The sequence below is a fragment of the Mastomys coucha genome, unplaced genomic scaffold, assembly GCF_008632895.1.
Source record: "Mastomys coucha isolate ucsf_1 unplaced genomic scaffold, UCSF_Mcou_1 pScaffold5, whole genome shotgun sequence".
Lineage (NCBI taxonomy): Eukaryota > Metazoa > Chordata > Mammalia > Rodentia > Muridae > Mastomys > Mastomys coucha.
The window spans coordinates 78,516,902-78,531,717 of record NW_022196911.1 but is presented as its reverse complement, the minus strand read 5'-3'; the positions used below and the strand labels follow the sequence as shown (position 1 = coordinate 78,531,717).

The 14,816-nt window shown below is 41.5% G+C and overlaps 2 protein-coding genes across 4 annotated transcripts in view; one reads left to right on the top strand and one right to left on the bottom strand.

The window, feature by feature from the left end:
- Positions 1–553: 553 nt before the first annotated feature.
- Positions 554–2,602, bottom strand: Znf830 (zinc finger protein 830). Its single transcript, XM_031352203.1, has one exon. It carries the CDS (start codon positions 2,557–2,559, stop codon positions 1,450–1,452), a length of 1,110 nt encoding a protein of 369 aa, XP_031208063.1. The 5' UTR covers positions 2,560–2,602; the 3' UTR covers positions 554–1,449.
- Positions 2,533–14,816, top strand: part of Cct6b (chaperonin containing TCP1 subunit 6B) — a 45,815-nt gene continuing 33,531 nt past the window's right edge. The window contains exons 1-5 of one of the 3 annotated variants that reach the window (XM_031352202.1): positions 2,533–2,910; positions 4,814–4,877; positions 7,112–7,246; positions 12,450–12,623; positions 13,852–13,955. In XM_031352202.1, coding sequence (XP_031208062.1) covers positions 2,846–2,910; positions 4,814–4,877; positions 7,112–7,246; positions 12,450–12,623; positions 13,852–13,955 — 542 coding nt within the window. In that variant the 5' untranslated portion in view covers positions 2,533–2,845. The remainder of the gene's footprint in view (positions 2,911–4,813; positions 4,878–7,111; positions 7,247–12,449; positions 12,624–13,851; positions 13,956–14,816) is intronic. The other 2 variants (XM_031352201.1, XM_031352200.1) reach the window with 2 other exon arrangements.

Here is a 14,816-nt window from a genome sequence, read left to right as displayed (position 1 = left end):
AGAGTAACACCGAATTGTCATAGAATTCCTCAGTTTAAACACAAAATAAAAAACCCTCCATTTATTTCCACATTGCCTGTAAAAACAATTCTTTAGAATTAGATTTTTCTCCTTCATTTTAGACAAGGTCTCTCTACATAGTCCAGGCTGCACCTCCCTCGCTTTCCAAAAGCTGCGATGTCAGGTGTGAGGTTTTCAGGCCTTTCCTTCTTGGTGGTTTCGCTTATAAAATCTGACCTAGAATGGGTTAATATATGTAAAGTACTTAGAATCCTGTCTGGCCTAGGCTTAGAACAGTGTGTCTGAGCTATTAGTAGTAGTAGCAAACTGGAAAACGCTGCATAAAAAACACCGCTACTTATTTTCCTTTTTGAACACATCATCCTGCAAAGCAAAGAATACCTTAAACTATCAATAACTAGAATAAGGCCAACTGGCATTGCTTTCCTAGCAACTTATATAGCTTCCTGCCATTGAAAGAACCTGTAAGCACAAGCCTAATTTACCACAAAAATAAAATTTCAGACTCAACGGAGTAATAAATGAAATGGGGTAATATTTTCTTCATTCAAAAACTGGCTTGGTGGTGGTAGAATACTTGCCTAGTATTCCAGCAGCCCTATCTCTTTAGCACCACTCGGGGGGCAGGGAGTACAGCAACTACAGAACATGTTCAAGGAAAACAAAGCCTGAAAAAATATATAAATAGGTTTTACATTTAGGGCAGCTGCATCTCCAACTGGGGCATATATTAGAATAACCTGGGAATATTCAATATTGTCATCTGGATCCCACTTAGATTTATGGAATCTAAGGTTAAGGCCCAGGCACTAAAGCTTCACAGGCGATTTGACATTCCGTGAACAGTCATAAGTTTCACAGGTGATACTGATGTACATTACTGGTCTTGTCAAAAGAAATGCTGTGCTTAAGGAGACTAGGCATTTATATGCTTTTGAAAAAAAAAAAAAGAATACACATTCACTGCTTTATGAAGAATATGTGTTTATGAGTTGCCTTCTAAAAACAACCTTCCCAAAGCGCCAACCCTTGGAGTTTAAGGCTTGATAGTATATATACATCGAGGTTGTATAAACGTGTCTGTTTTATCTGACTTCTATAAGGTTCAAAACAGAGTGACTTGTATAAATATATACTTAGATATGTGCAATATTTACAACTTAGATTTTACAACTGAAACACATTGGGCCTGTAAAGATGAAAAAGTTGGCAATTTGTGGTTCTAATTTCAAAAATGTCAAAAACAGTTTTACCTCAAACACTTTATAATACATAGCACCGCACGCAGTACCATCCCCAAAGTATACTGCTCACTGGCTTACTTCATCCCAACAATTAAGGGTCCAAGGACAGAAGAACCCAAGAACTTGGACTCAGCACTTTTTAAGGGTCAGCGGAGACCTATGGAAAGCTTGGGTCTTCAAAACCTTAGAGCAAAGCCCCCTTTACCCTCCAGTCCTGAGACAGCAAATCCTGTAATTCTCCCTCGTCATCACTGTCCACATTCTCCTCTTCCTTTTTCTGAAGTTCTTTTATGGTCAAAACCTCTTTAAGTTTGTTTTTTATTTCATCCTGGCGATTCCGCAGCTTTTCCACCCGACGGTAACACTCGATCTGCTCATCAATCTCTCCAATCTGCCGGTCCAATCGTCCCTCCTCATCCTCTTCAGCAACAATCGCTTCAGAGATAGTGTTGACTTGCCTCATAGCCTTTTGAAACTCGTCCCACTCTTTGTCCATCTGATCCTTTGGGGCATCAACCTTCCGAACCTTTGCATCTACCTCAGGGTCGTCGAAGAACCCTTCTGGTAATGCTTCGGCGGTGTTCTCTCTTCTTTCCACCACTTTTTCGTGTATTTCTGCTTTCTCAATTGACCCTGAATGAGGAACTAAGGGGGCCTTGGGAGGATTTGTATTAAAGGGGTCGTTTGGCAGCACACTGCTTGTGGTCTCCCTCGGAGAGGCAAGCGAGTGTTCTCTGCCCAGTGCATCCGGAGGATGCTTGCTGCAGTCCCTTCTTTCTTCTCCACCTCCCTCTTCTTCTTCCTCCTCTTCCTCATCTTCATAATCAGGGAGTAAACCGAGTCCAAGTTTACTGGGGGCCGCCCTAGCGGCATCTTTCCCCGATTTCTCAAAGTTGGCGGACGAGCCTGAGGTGGAGGGCTGTACCTGAGGTCCCACGGAGGCCTTGGCTTTCTTGGCGTCTTGGCTCTCCACATCCGTCGCTCTCCTCTTGGTGGGCTGAGGTGCAGTGCCGGTCGACGGGCCCTGGGCTGCTTCTTTGGCGCCTTTCAGCTCCGCTACTCTCTCCCGGTGCTGCTTTCCCAGAACATGGGTCTGCCACAGGAGCTCGCTCTTGACCGGGGTGTTACATAGCGCGCAGCTCAACTGCCCCAGACGGTTGTACTTGGCGAATGGAGATTCTATCCTCTTCCGGTTGGTGCTCAGGCGCTGCTTCTCCCGCATCAACCGCCTCAGTTCTTCCTGATTCACCACTCGCTTCCCTGCCGGTGTCCGAGCAGAGGTGGAGGACGCCATGTTTGCGCCCAGGACTCAGACGAGTCTAGCTTCCGAGAAGTGATAGCGTCACTTCCTGTTATGGCGCCGATTGGCCCAAGCTCCGGAGTGTGGGCGTGGCGCCAGGGTTCGGAGTCTGCAAGTTTGGGGCTGGACCGTTGAACCATGGCTGCGATCAAAATCGCCAACCCAGGAGCTGAAGTGACGCGGAGCCAAGCAGCCTTGGCTGTGAACATTTGTGCCGCCCGAGGGCTGCAGGATGTGCTGCGTCCCACCTTGGGTCCTAAGGGCTCGCTAAAAATGTGAGATGCCGCTAGGGTGTGCGGGGTGTCGCGGCTTCCCTCTGATGCTGATGCTGATCAGTGAAAACCTGTGAGCAGTGCTGCGACACTTAGACACCCGGTTTCCTCCCTCTCATTTCTGCTCTTAGATTCTCTAGCCGAGGAAGAGAACACCTCCCCGAAGAAAAGACTTCATCAATAGAAACTGTGGCACCATCCCCTTTTCTCTAAGATTCATAAATAGTCTATTCATATTGTGGGTCTCTGGAAACGTTAAGTGTTGAAAACGCTTCTGGTGCTCCCCTGCATCCCTCTCCTGTTAGGGATGAACTTAGCCTTGTGCGCGCGCTCAGCAGACGTTGGGCTTCAGCTCCACCGCAGACAGTACTGTTTTGACGTAGCGGAGTTTGGTACTGGTGTTGGTTCTAGGCAGTCATAGGTTCAAATTCAAGTTCCATTATCTTCCAGCTGTTGGTACTTAGTTCTTGCGACTCTCCGCATCTACAGTTCTTCATGTTTAGTCATCCATTTGGACATATGTTTATTTAGCACCATTGTTTTACGAAGGAAGAAAAGAAGAGTAGTGGAGATCAAAAGGTCTCTTAGGGAAGGAGACCCTGAGAGGAACGAGCAAAGTAGCATTAATAGTAAATGAGTCCACTTAACACTAGATACCGGAAAAACAGATGAGATAGTCTCTCTTCTTTCCATATATATATTTATGTATGAACATCTGTCTGAGTTTATGTGCATCAGGTGTGCAGATGCCCCCAGAGGTCAGAGGGTGACAGATCCTAGAACTTGAGTTACAGACAATTGTAAGCCATCTGATATGGGTACTGGAGACCAAGCTCAGATCCTCTGCAAAAACAATAAGTGCTTTTTAACTGCCCAGCCATCTCTCGAGTCCTTGAGATGGTATCTATTCTTAAAGTGACATGGCAGTGACAGGTATGTCAATTATAGATAGATACAAATGATTTTACAGAGGGAAGGGTCCAATTACCGATGACTGAAGGGAAAGCTTCTCAGATATCGGGATGCTTGATCACTGTTGTAGAAGAATGAGTGACTGGAATCAAGGCCTCCCAGTGGTGTAAATCCATTAGAAATAAACATTATAATGCATTAAGGAAACTGAAAGACCTACTGTGGGAATAACGGTCGATGGAACAGGAGAGTTTGGAAAAGGCCAAGTATGTTACTGCTAAATTACCTGGATTTTTATCTTGAAGATAGTAGAGAATGTAACATCTTTGAAGGACTGATGATCAGGAAACTGAATCCCATTGCCTTTTAGAAAGACATAGCATGGAGGGTTGATTCAAATTAGGAGACAAGATGCTGTCTAAGCAGTCTAGGGAGGATAACACTAAAATTGGAGAGAAGAGGTCCAAAGGCATTTTAGTTGTGGAGTTGACAGAGCTTGGTGATTTAATAAATGCAAGGAAGTAGACAACTAAATTCAGTGACTGAATCATGACATTCACCAAGATAAAAACCTACAGAAATTTGTAGATTTGTACTGTTTCATACTTTAAAAAAATATATTTATTTTTATCATACACACAATGTTCTGCTTGCATGTATGCCTGCATGCCAGAAGAGGGCACCAGATCTCATTATAGATGGTTAAGAGCCACTATGTGGATACTAGGAATTGAAGTCAGGTCCTATGGAAGAGCAGCCAGTGCTCTTAACCTCTGAACCATCGCTCTAGCCCTGTTTTATACTTTTCATTGGCTAATGTGTATAACTCATCAGCTGGTCTTTAAACCATAAATGCTCCGTTTGGAATGAGATTACTATAAGGTCATCTGAGAGAACTTATTCCATGAGATGCAAGTGGCAGTCACTACCACATAGCAGCCTATGGTTCATTGAAGAGTTTCCAAGCCCAGTCATCTGTGTTTAGGGCCACGAATGGTAAGAACACGGAGTATTCTTTGATTCTTGGCTTGTGTAGTTAATAAGTATCATTGTTCTTTTTATAGGCTTGTTTCTGGGGCAGGTGACATCAAACTTACCAAAGATGGCAATGTATTGCTTCATGAGATGGTGAGCTAATGCTTCTTTTCATTTTCTTTTCTCAGACAGGATCTGCCTATGACTGTGAAATTGTGGCCAGCCACAAATTCACAGTCCTCCCTCCCCTTCTTGCCTGCCTCAGCCTCCTGAATGTTGGATTCAGGTATTAGATACAGTGCCCAGCTGCTGCTGGCTTTGATAAACCATATAAGCCTTAATTAAGAACATGACTCATGGGCCGAGAATGCAGCTCAGGGGTAGAGAGCACTTCCCTAGCATGTGCAAGACTTTAGGTTCAACATTGGGGTTGAGGAGGTACACTCTGCAAATTTGTTTGTTTGTTTGTTTGTTTATTGCAGGCTGGAGAGATGAATTAGTGATTAAGAGCACTGGCTCTTCTTCCAGAGGACTTGGATTCAATTTCCAGAACCCATGTGGGAGCTCACAACTCTGTACCTCCAATTCCTCACATAAGCACATGTGCAGGCAAACACCAATGCACATAAATTAAAGAAAAAAATATTTTAGCTGGGCTTGATGGTACACGCCTTTAAACCTAGCACTTGGGAGGCAGAGGCAGGCAGATCTCTGAGTTTAGGGCTACCTTGTTCAACAGACCAAGTTCCAGGACAGCCAGGGCTAAACAGAGAAACCTTGTCTTTTTTTTTTTTAAAGATTTATTTATTATTATATGTAAATATGTGTAAGTAGCTGTCTTCAGACACACCAGAAGAGGGCACCAGATCTCTTTACAGATGGTTGTGAGCCACCATGTGGTTGCTGGGATTTGAACTCAGGACTTTCAGAAGAGCAGCTCTTAATGGCTGAGCCATCTCTCCAGCCTGAGAAAATTTGTCTTGAAAAAAAACATTTGGGGGCTGGAGAGATGGCTCAGTGGTTAAGAGCACCAACTGCTCTTCCGAAGGTCCTGAGTTCAAATCCCAGCAACCACATGGTGGCTCACAACCATCCATAATGAGATCTGACTCCCTCTTCTGGAGAGTTTGAAGACAGCTACAGTGTAATTACATATAGTAAATAAATCGTTTTAAAAAAAAAAAGAAAAAAAAAATTTTTTGTTTGCAATGCTAGAGATTGAATGTTAGGCCCTCATATGCTAGGCAAGTGCTCTTTACCACTAAGCTACACCTTCAACCTTAATATATATATATATATATATATATATATATATATATATATACACACACATATATATACATATATACATATATATGTATATATATAGTGTATGTATATATATGTATATATACTTATATATACATATGCATATATGTATATATATATATTTCATGTATGTGGGTATACTGTCGCTGTCTTCAGACACACCAGAAGAGGGCATCAGATCCCATTACAGATAGTTGTGAGCCACCATATGGTTGCTGGGAATTGAATTCAGGACCTCTGAAAGAGCAGTCAGTGCTCTTAACTGCTGAGCCATCTCTCTAGCCCACAATTTATATTTTTAAGGATTTATTTATTTTTAAATTTTATAGGTATGATGGCCTATCTTTATGAGGGTATGCCACATGTATGCTGGTACCTGCAGAGGCCAGAAAAGGGTGTCAGAGTCTCTGGAGCTGGACTTAAGGCAATCGTGAGCCACCTCTGGTGCTGGGAATCAAACTCCACTTCCTGGAAGAGCAGAACATACTCTTAGCAGCTATTTCTCTAACCCAACAACATTTTCTTTCTTTCTTTCTTTCTTCCTTTTTCTTTTTCTTTTTCTTGCCCCAAGACAACCTGACCACAATTTGTATTTTTTAAGGCTGCCAGCTAAATATTGCAGTCTTGAGATATGGCTGTTGGATTAAACCTCAACAGAATGATTTTTGGCAGTTTTCAAATGTTTATAGAGTCTGATAGCTTACGGAGACTTACAAATTAATAACATCTTTTTCAGAGTACTTCATTATAGTCTCTGTAATCATGCAAAAAGAAAAAGTCCTCTGCAGTGTTCATAAATAAATATATTCCTCTTAGAGATTGAAGGACTTAATCTCTTCTTGGAAATGTCATTGCATTTTGAAGCAAAGACTTGCATACAATGTTCAAACCTCATTAATTCTCAACTTTAAAACCTTGGTTTTGACATTTACTAAATGTTGATAATGCAGACCTTGTAAGTATGCAGCATGACGTTTATTTGTTAATTTTACTATTGACCCTTGGGCTGTCTTGGATTTAGTGGCCTTCTTCATCACAGTTTCTGTCTTTTTAAAACATCTGCTGTTTACCTTTTCCAGCAAATTCAACACCCAACGGCTTCCATCATAGCAAAAGTGGCAGCAGCCCAAGACCATGTCACAGGGGACGGCACCACCTCGAACGTCCTGATCATTGGAGAGTTGCTAAAGCAAGCTGATCTTTACATTTCTGAGGTATTAAACTTTCACACAAAGCAAGTTTTTTTTAATTTAATTTTAGAGAATAAGAACTAATTTTAATTAGGATAACCTTAGGCAGTTGTAAATGGAAAGTGCTTTTTATTTTTTGCCAAAGTAATGGCTTTTATTGCAATTATATACTTTTAAAAATATAAAATGTTTAACAATATATAGAAAGGTTAAAGAGAACCCTCCCATGAACCCATGAATCCTGCTTACAAACGAAAATGTAACTAATAAAAGTTGAAACAAAATTTTGTTCCTTTAAAAATAACTGGGGAAAGATGACTGGAAGGCTTTTAGTTTGTGTCTTTTTCTTTTCTTTTAAGATTGATTTATTTATTTTATGTATATGAGTTCTGTAGCTGTCTTCAGACACACCAGAAGACAGCATCTGATCCCATTACAGATGGTTGTAAGTCACCATGTGGTTGCTGGGAATTGAACTCAGGATCTCTGGAAGAGCAGTCAGTGCTCTTAACCACTGAGCCATCTCTCTAGCCCCACTTTATGTCTTTTTCTAGTCCCTGTTTCCTAAAACACTAACTGAATCCTCTTTTCATCATCCTGTGAAGTCATTATTCACATTTCTCTGTACTGTTGTTTAATTGTATTCTTTTCTCGACATTATGTCTTTTGTATAATTATTTGAGTTTTCTGTCTTCCTCAGCGACTACCTAGGCAAAGCATAACCTGGTCGAAGTGGAGATTCTGGCTTCTTTGTGTTCTGAGAATTATCTATTCAGTGTCTTAATTTACCTCATTTAGATTTGGACTTAAACCGTGGAAACAACCAAAACTCTCTTACCTATACAGAAAACAATCATCATCTTATATAAGAGAATGGTGTGTAGTCTGTGGCTGGTAAAATTAAAAGTTCAACCAACCATCCAGTACATAGGTCCTTTAGATCTCTTAACTCTCTTGCCTACAATAAGGCTTCATCCTAAAATGGATCTTGAAGGTAAGACCATTAGAGGAAGGTTTCCCTGGGTAAGACTCAGCAGGTGTGGGTAAGATAAGGAAATTCCTCCAGCTATAGTGTATGAGTCCTTCCTTGGGCCAACCTTAGTCTTACGGCCATCTTAAACTGAATAGCATTGTCAGGGGAATTGATTAGGCTAATTTAGACCTCCCTGCTTGAGCTAGAGTTAGTGTTGTCCTGAAGCACAGGTGAAAGATGGACGCTTCCCAAGAATTAAGGTTTTGGGAGGAAGGAAGGAGACTAACAATGGTGAGATGTGTGTGTGTGTGTGTGTGTGTGTATGCATGCGCATGTGTGCGTGCATATGTGTATGCATATTGTGTGTGTATATATATACATATATACACACATATATAGTGTATATCTGAACAATGATAAAGTGAAGCACAGGATATGATAGAAATGCTAGGAAAGCATGGAGATGCTAAATTAGCCTGCAGTAGTCAGGAGCTTGAAATCTTCAGGATGGAATGTGAGGTGCATGGTGTTCAAGCTGAAGCCCCACTTAGCACTGGTAAAGAACCACAAGCACTTGGTGTTACTGGAGTGTGTGACAAGTGAAGAGGTTGTGGAAGAAAGTGGAAGATGTTCTCTGAGGGTGAGGAGCACAGCAGGTCAGGAAGCATACACTTTATTGCTGTAGTGAACAAGCCAAAGAGCAGCATATTAATGACTGATGGGAAGAGATTGGCATTTTAAATATTTGGGGACTCATTTTTTAATGAGTCCATAATCAGAGGCTCTCCTAGTAGTCCAAATGAGTGTTTATGAGGACTGAGATAGAGGAAATTTTTGCAAATGGTAATGGCACAGGTTGGATTAGAGTGTTGGGTCTTATGGATATAAGTCTTGGCTCCATTTCTAAAGCAGCTTGCCAATGTAAGACAAATTACAAATAAGTATAGGACAGCAATACTGTCCACTTTATACTGTTGTTGAGAGGATCAAATTAAATAATTCACATAGAGCCCTTACAACTGTGCCCAGCACGGATCCTCACCCTTTATTTTTTTATTTTTATCTTTATTTTTTATTTATTTATTTTTTGTCTTTTTTTGAGACATGGTTTCTCTGTGTAGCCCTGGCTGTCCTGGATTCACTCTGTAGACCAGGCTGGCCTCGAATCCAGAAATCCACCCTTTAAGTATTCTAGGAGTGATGTAAAGAAATGACGTGAATGAACCATGGTTCATGTCAGTATTCACAACGTCGTGTGCTATTTTACAAAATGAACAATACTGTGGGGGAGACAGTTTAGTGGGTAAAGTGCTTGCTATTTGAGTGTGAGGGCCTGAGTTTTAATCCTCAGATCCTTGCCAAGTGAGGCATGGCAGCATATATATGTCTGTAACCCCAGTGCTCCTACAGGGAGATGAGGCAGAGATGGGAGAATGCCCTTGGAACATACAACAATAAAAGAGATGCTGCCTCAAGCAATGTGGAAAGAGAGGACCAATACCTAAGGTTCCAAAGTTGCCCTCTGACCTTCACATGCAGGTGCTGGCGTGTACATTCACCAACATCCTCACAGTACACATAAAAGATAGAGAATACAGATAAATGCACCAAAAAAAGAGAATAAATAATGCTACTACTTCTTTTGCTGACTGTTTCAAAGACCTAGGATTTTGCTCATCCTATGGAACTGACCTACCTCTGCACCACATCCTCTGTCTCAACAGCATTTGAAAGCCTTTAATTGTGTGAGCCAGGCATGGTGGTCCATGTCTGTAATTCTGGGCCTCAAGAGGCTGAGGCAGAGAGATTGCACCTTTGAGGGCAGCTTGGGCTCATAATGAGACAATGTCTCAAAAATTTATTTTGGTCAGAATTTTAGATCCACAGAAAAGTTGCAAGAATATTACAAAGAATGACTAGAGTTATAAGTGCATTGTTGCACCTCTGCTACGCTGTCTGTGAGAGATGTAATTAACATAAGGTGTCTAACATTTTCTGAATGGGTGAGAGGAAGTTGCAAATGTGTCCTTAATTATCTCAGTGATGCTCTCTCTCTCTCCCTCTCTCTTTCACACACACACACACACACACACACACACACACACACACTTATTTTTGTTTATAGACATGGTTTTACTATGTAGCTCAGTTTGGTCTCAAACTTGCTAGGTAGGCGGGGCTGACGTTTTTTTAAATTTTAATTTATTATTTTTTTTTACTTATTCACTTTACATCCTGCTCACTGACCCCCTCCCACAATCCTTCCCCTCCCCCTCTCCCTCTCCTTCCCCTTCTCCTCTGAGCTGGTAGGGACCCCCTCTGTATCTCCCCACCCTGGCACTTCAAGTCTCTGCCAGGCTAGGCGCTTCCTCTCCTACTGAGGCCAGAAAAGGCAGTCCAGCTAGAAGAACATATCCCATGTACAGGCAACAGATTTTGGAATAGCCCCCATCCCAGGTGTTTGGGACCCACATGAAGACCAAGCTGCATATCTGCTACGTATGTGGAGGAGGCCTAGGTCCAGGGGCTGACTTCTAACTCAGGACCTTCTTACCCCAGCCTCCTAAGTGCTGGTGTTACAACCATGTACTCCCAGCTCTTAGTATATAATTTTTAGAATCACTGAATTGTCATATAAAGTCACTATATGTACAAAATTAATCTTAACATCAACAGCTCACGCATGTACTATAATCCAGTCTTCAGATTTCTTTCAGATTCCCCACGGGTCATGAGTGTCTTTTACAGAAAAAGGAAACTCTAGGACAATGCATTGTGTTAAGATATCATCCCCTTTGAGTCTCCTTTAAGCAGAGACAGTTCCTGAAGTGTCTTTTATACTCCGTGACATTGATACTTTTAAAAATTACACTTATTAGTTGTGTATGTGTGTGGGGGGGAGGCACATGTGGAGGTCAGAGGTCAACCTGGGAGAGTCAGTGCTTTCCTTCACTACTTGGGTACTGGGAGCAAACTCAGGTTGTCCATCTTGGTGGCAAGCAACTTTACCTTCTGAGCTGTCTGACTGGCCTATTTAAAACCTATTTTAGTTTACTTATTTTTATTTTATGTATGTGCATGTTTTGTCTTCATATATGTATGTCTTCATATAGGTATGTGCCTGGTGCCCTGAGAATTCAGAAGAGGATATTAGATCCCCTGGAAATGGAGTTATGGATGATTGTGAGCCACCCTGTGTATTCTGGGAATTGAACCCAGGTTGTCTGCAAGAGTAACAAGTGCTCTTAACTACTGAGCCATCTCTCCAGTCCTGACATTGCTCTTTTTTTTTTTTTTTTTTTTTTTTTTTTTTTTTTTTTTTTTTGAGACAGGGTTTCTCTACATAGCCCTGGATGTCTCAGAACTCACTGTGTAGACTAGGCTGGCCTTAAACTCACAGAGATCTGCCTGCCTCTGCCTCTTGTGTCCTGGGACTAAAGGTTTGTGCCATCATGCTTGACTGACATTGCTACTTTTAAGTTGCACAGGCCAGTTATTTTGTAGAAAGCCCCTAACTTAGTATTGTCTATTTCCTCATGATTAGACTCAGGTTATTAATATTTAGCAAGACTACAACAGGAGTTCTGTGGTGATCTGAATGTATTCTATTGGGACAAGGGATGACTGTCCAGCACGTAACTGTGATACGCTTTTCTCAGTTTATGCTGCCCTGTCCCTCAGCATTGAAAGGATTATTGTGTGCCTAGACATAGTTGTAGCTCTTGAAAATGGACTTTGTTATGCCCTGCACTGTACCACACATCTTTTATTGCAGCATTGGGGGAGCTGAGTCAGGAATTTGAAGACAGCCTAAATTATGCCCATAGCAAGACCCTATCTCCAAATGAATGGATGGATTTATAGTTTTTTGTATTTGCAACTTTTCTGTAGGCTTATTATTGAGCTCCAGCTCAGCTGCTGGAGCAATGGCTCAGTGGTGTAAGAGCACTTGTTGCTCTTGCAGAAGACCCTGGTTTGGTTTCCAACACCCACATGGTAACTCAAATCCATCAGTGAGTCCCAGGTGCTCTGACCCCCTCTCCTGACTCCTGTGGGTACCAGGATGCACATGGTACATATACATACACACAGATATGAAGCCTGATAAAGAGATAGTTATGAATGATACATTTATGTTAGTGCCATCGCTGTGGGTCACGTTAGTTTTTAACATACTTCTTACTTGGAGAGCACAAGGAACTTTTACTCTGCATGGCTTGCTGTGTAATTTGTGTGTTTATGTTGCTACATCAGGGCCTGCACCCTAGAATCATAGCTGAAGGATTTGATGTTGCAAAGATGAAAGCACTTGAAGTTTTGGATGAAATTAAAGTACAAAAGGAGATGAAAAGAGAAATCCTCTTAGATGTGGCTAGAACATCCCTGCGGACGAAAGTTCATCCTGAGCTGGCTGACATACTAACAGAGGTAAGTGATTAAACTGTGGTCTTCTAAGAATAGTCAAGCGCATGATGATACTTTTCTTTCTTCTATAAGACAATCAAATATTGCACATAACTTTTCAGAAATGTAAAACAAGAAGGCCAGCTGGCAAGATGCCTCGGTGGTAAAGAGCACTGGCTGCTGTTTCTAATGGCCTGGGTTCAATTCCCAGGACCCATGTGGTGGCTCACAATCATCTCTAACTCCAGTTCCAGGGGATCCAATGCCACCTTCTTACCTCTGTGGATACCAGGCATGCACATAGTACACAGACATACATGAAGACAAAACACCATACACATAAAATAAATTAAATTTAAAAACCACCACCACCACTACCAACAACAACAACTGAAAATCAATAAGGCAAGCATTTACAATTCAATTGATCGCAACAGTGTTTTTAACCTTCCCAAAGGTGTCACATTAGTGACTACCTGCCTTGGAAGTTGGAAGGAACTTATCTTCCTGTGGCTTATCTCTTGGGAAACCTCTTGGACAATGTATTCTGCTAAATCTTCCAGTCTAGATTTGATGATATCAGGTGACACATGAGCAAGCTGTTTTGCCAGTGTGCTTTGTCATTAGGGCTGCTGCTTTAACAAGGCAAGATTGACCTGATTTTTATTTATTTATTTATTTATACACATATATACATATATGTATGTGTATATATGTGTGTATATGTATATATTTATTTATACACACAAATATATATGCGTATGTATATATATGTATGTGTATGTGTATATATATACATATATATGTATGATATATATGAGATATATATATCCATATATATATATATATATATATATATATATATATATATATATATATATGAGAGATTCTCATCTGATTTACTTCTAGAAGGTAAACTACATGTAGAATAAAGACAGCCTGGGTAGTTTCAGAAGACTTGTTTCAGGCGGTTATCACTTGGTTATATTGTTCCTCTGCTCTGCTGTTTCTGAAACTCGAAATCAGGAATTCATAATAACCAAAGCCACAAGGCATTGCCATCTGAAGCAGAATGCTGCATTAGTAAGTAATCTACTTTAAGAACTACAAGTGTGCCACAGGTGGTACTTGGTAACCACACCTTTGACTTTGATGCTTGAATCCCTTTTCCTGTTTGGTCTGGTGATAGGTCACTTGGACCAGGAGTTTCTTTTAGCCCAGGTAATATGCCTCTCATATGCTTCTCTTTCAGGCTGTGGTGGATTCTGTCTTGGCTATTAGAAGACCAGGTATCCCTATTGATCTCTTCATGGTGGAAATCTTGGAGATGAGGCACAAGTCAGAAACAGACACACAGTAAATAGCATAAAACTTACAATTAAAAATCCCCCTCCTGTGTGTGCACATGACTGCGTGTGTGTGTGTGTGTGTGTGTGTGTGTGAGAGAGAGAGAGAGAGAGAGAGAGAGAGAGAGAGAGAGAGAGAGAGTATGTGAGCAAGTGTGTGTGTGCACCACAGCATGCTTGTACTTATGGAAGTTAAATGCTGACTTGAAGATCTTCCTCAGTGCTTTGTGAATTCCAGGGATCAAACTCAGGTTGTCAGGTGTGTTACCTGCTGAGCCATCTCAGCAGCCACACTTTGGCAATTAGTTCTGAAATATTTGGCTTTTATTGATTTCATTAGTTTTACCCAATGGCAGTGTATTCATTGCAACACATTAGTTAGCTATAGTGAGCCTGTCACTTCTAGGTGCTGCAATGAGGAGGGAGCAGAACACACTCTCCTCAGAAAGTTTGCATTTCAAATCAAACTAGAGAGTGCAGCACAATCACCTGTGCATTTTATAGCCTTCGAGGAAAACCATTCTAATAGGAAGTTGAACTATGAAGCTAAGAGGCCTCTCCTGAAACAGGATCTAGCTATATCAGAGAGAGAGAGAGAGAGAGAGAGAGAGAGAGAGAGAGAGAGAGAGAGAGAGAGAGAGAGAGAGAAGAGAGAGGAGAGAGAGAGAGGAGAGAGAGAGAGACAGAGACACACAAAGAGATAGGCAGAGACACAGAGAAAGAGAGGGAAGGAGGGAGGGAAGGGGGAGGGAAGGGGAGAGAGGAGAAAAGAGAGGAGAAAAGAAGGGAGGGGAAAAGGGAGGAGAGGGGGAAGGAGAAGAGGAGAGAAGAGAAGAGGAGAGGAGAGGAGAGGAGAGGAGAAGAGAGGAGA

Excerpts from the sequence above, each read along its gene's own strand:
- Znf830 (XM_031352203.1), bottom strand. The coding sequence starts at position 2,559 with ATGGCGTCCTCCACCTCTGCTCGGACACCGGCAGGGAAGCGAGTGGTG.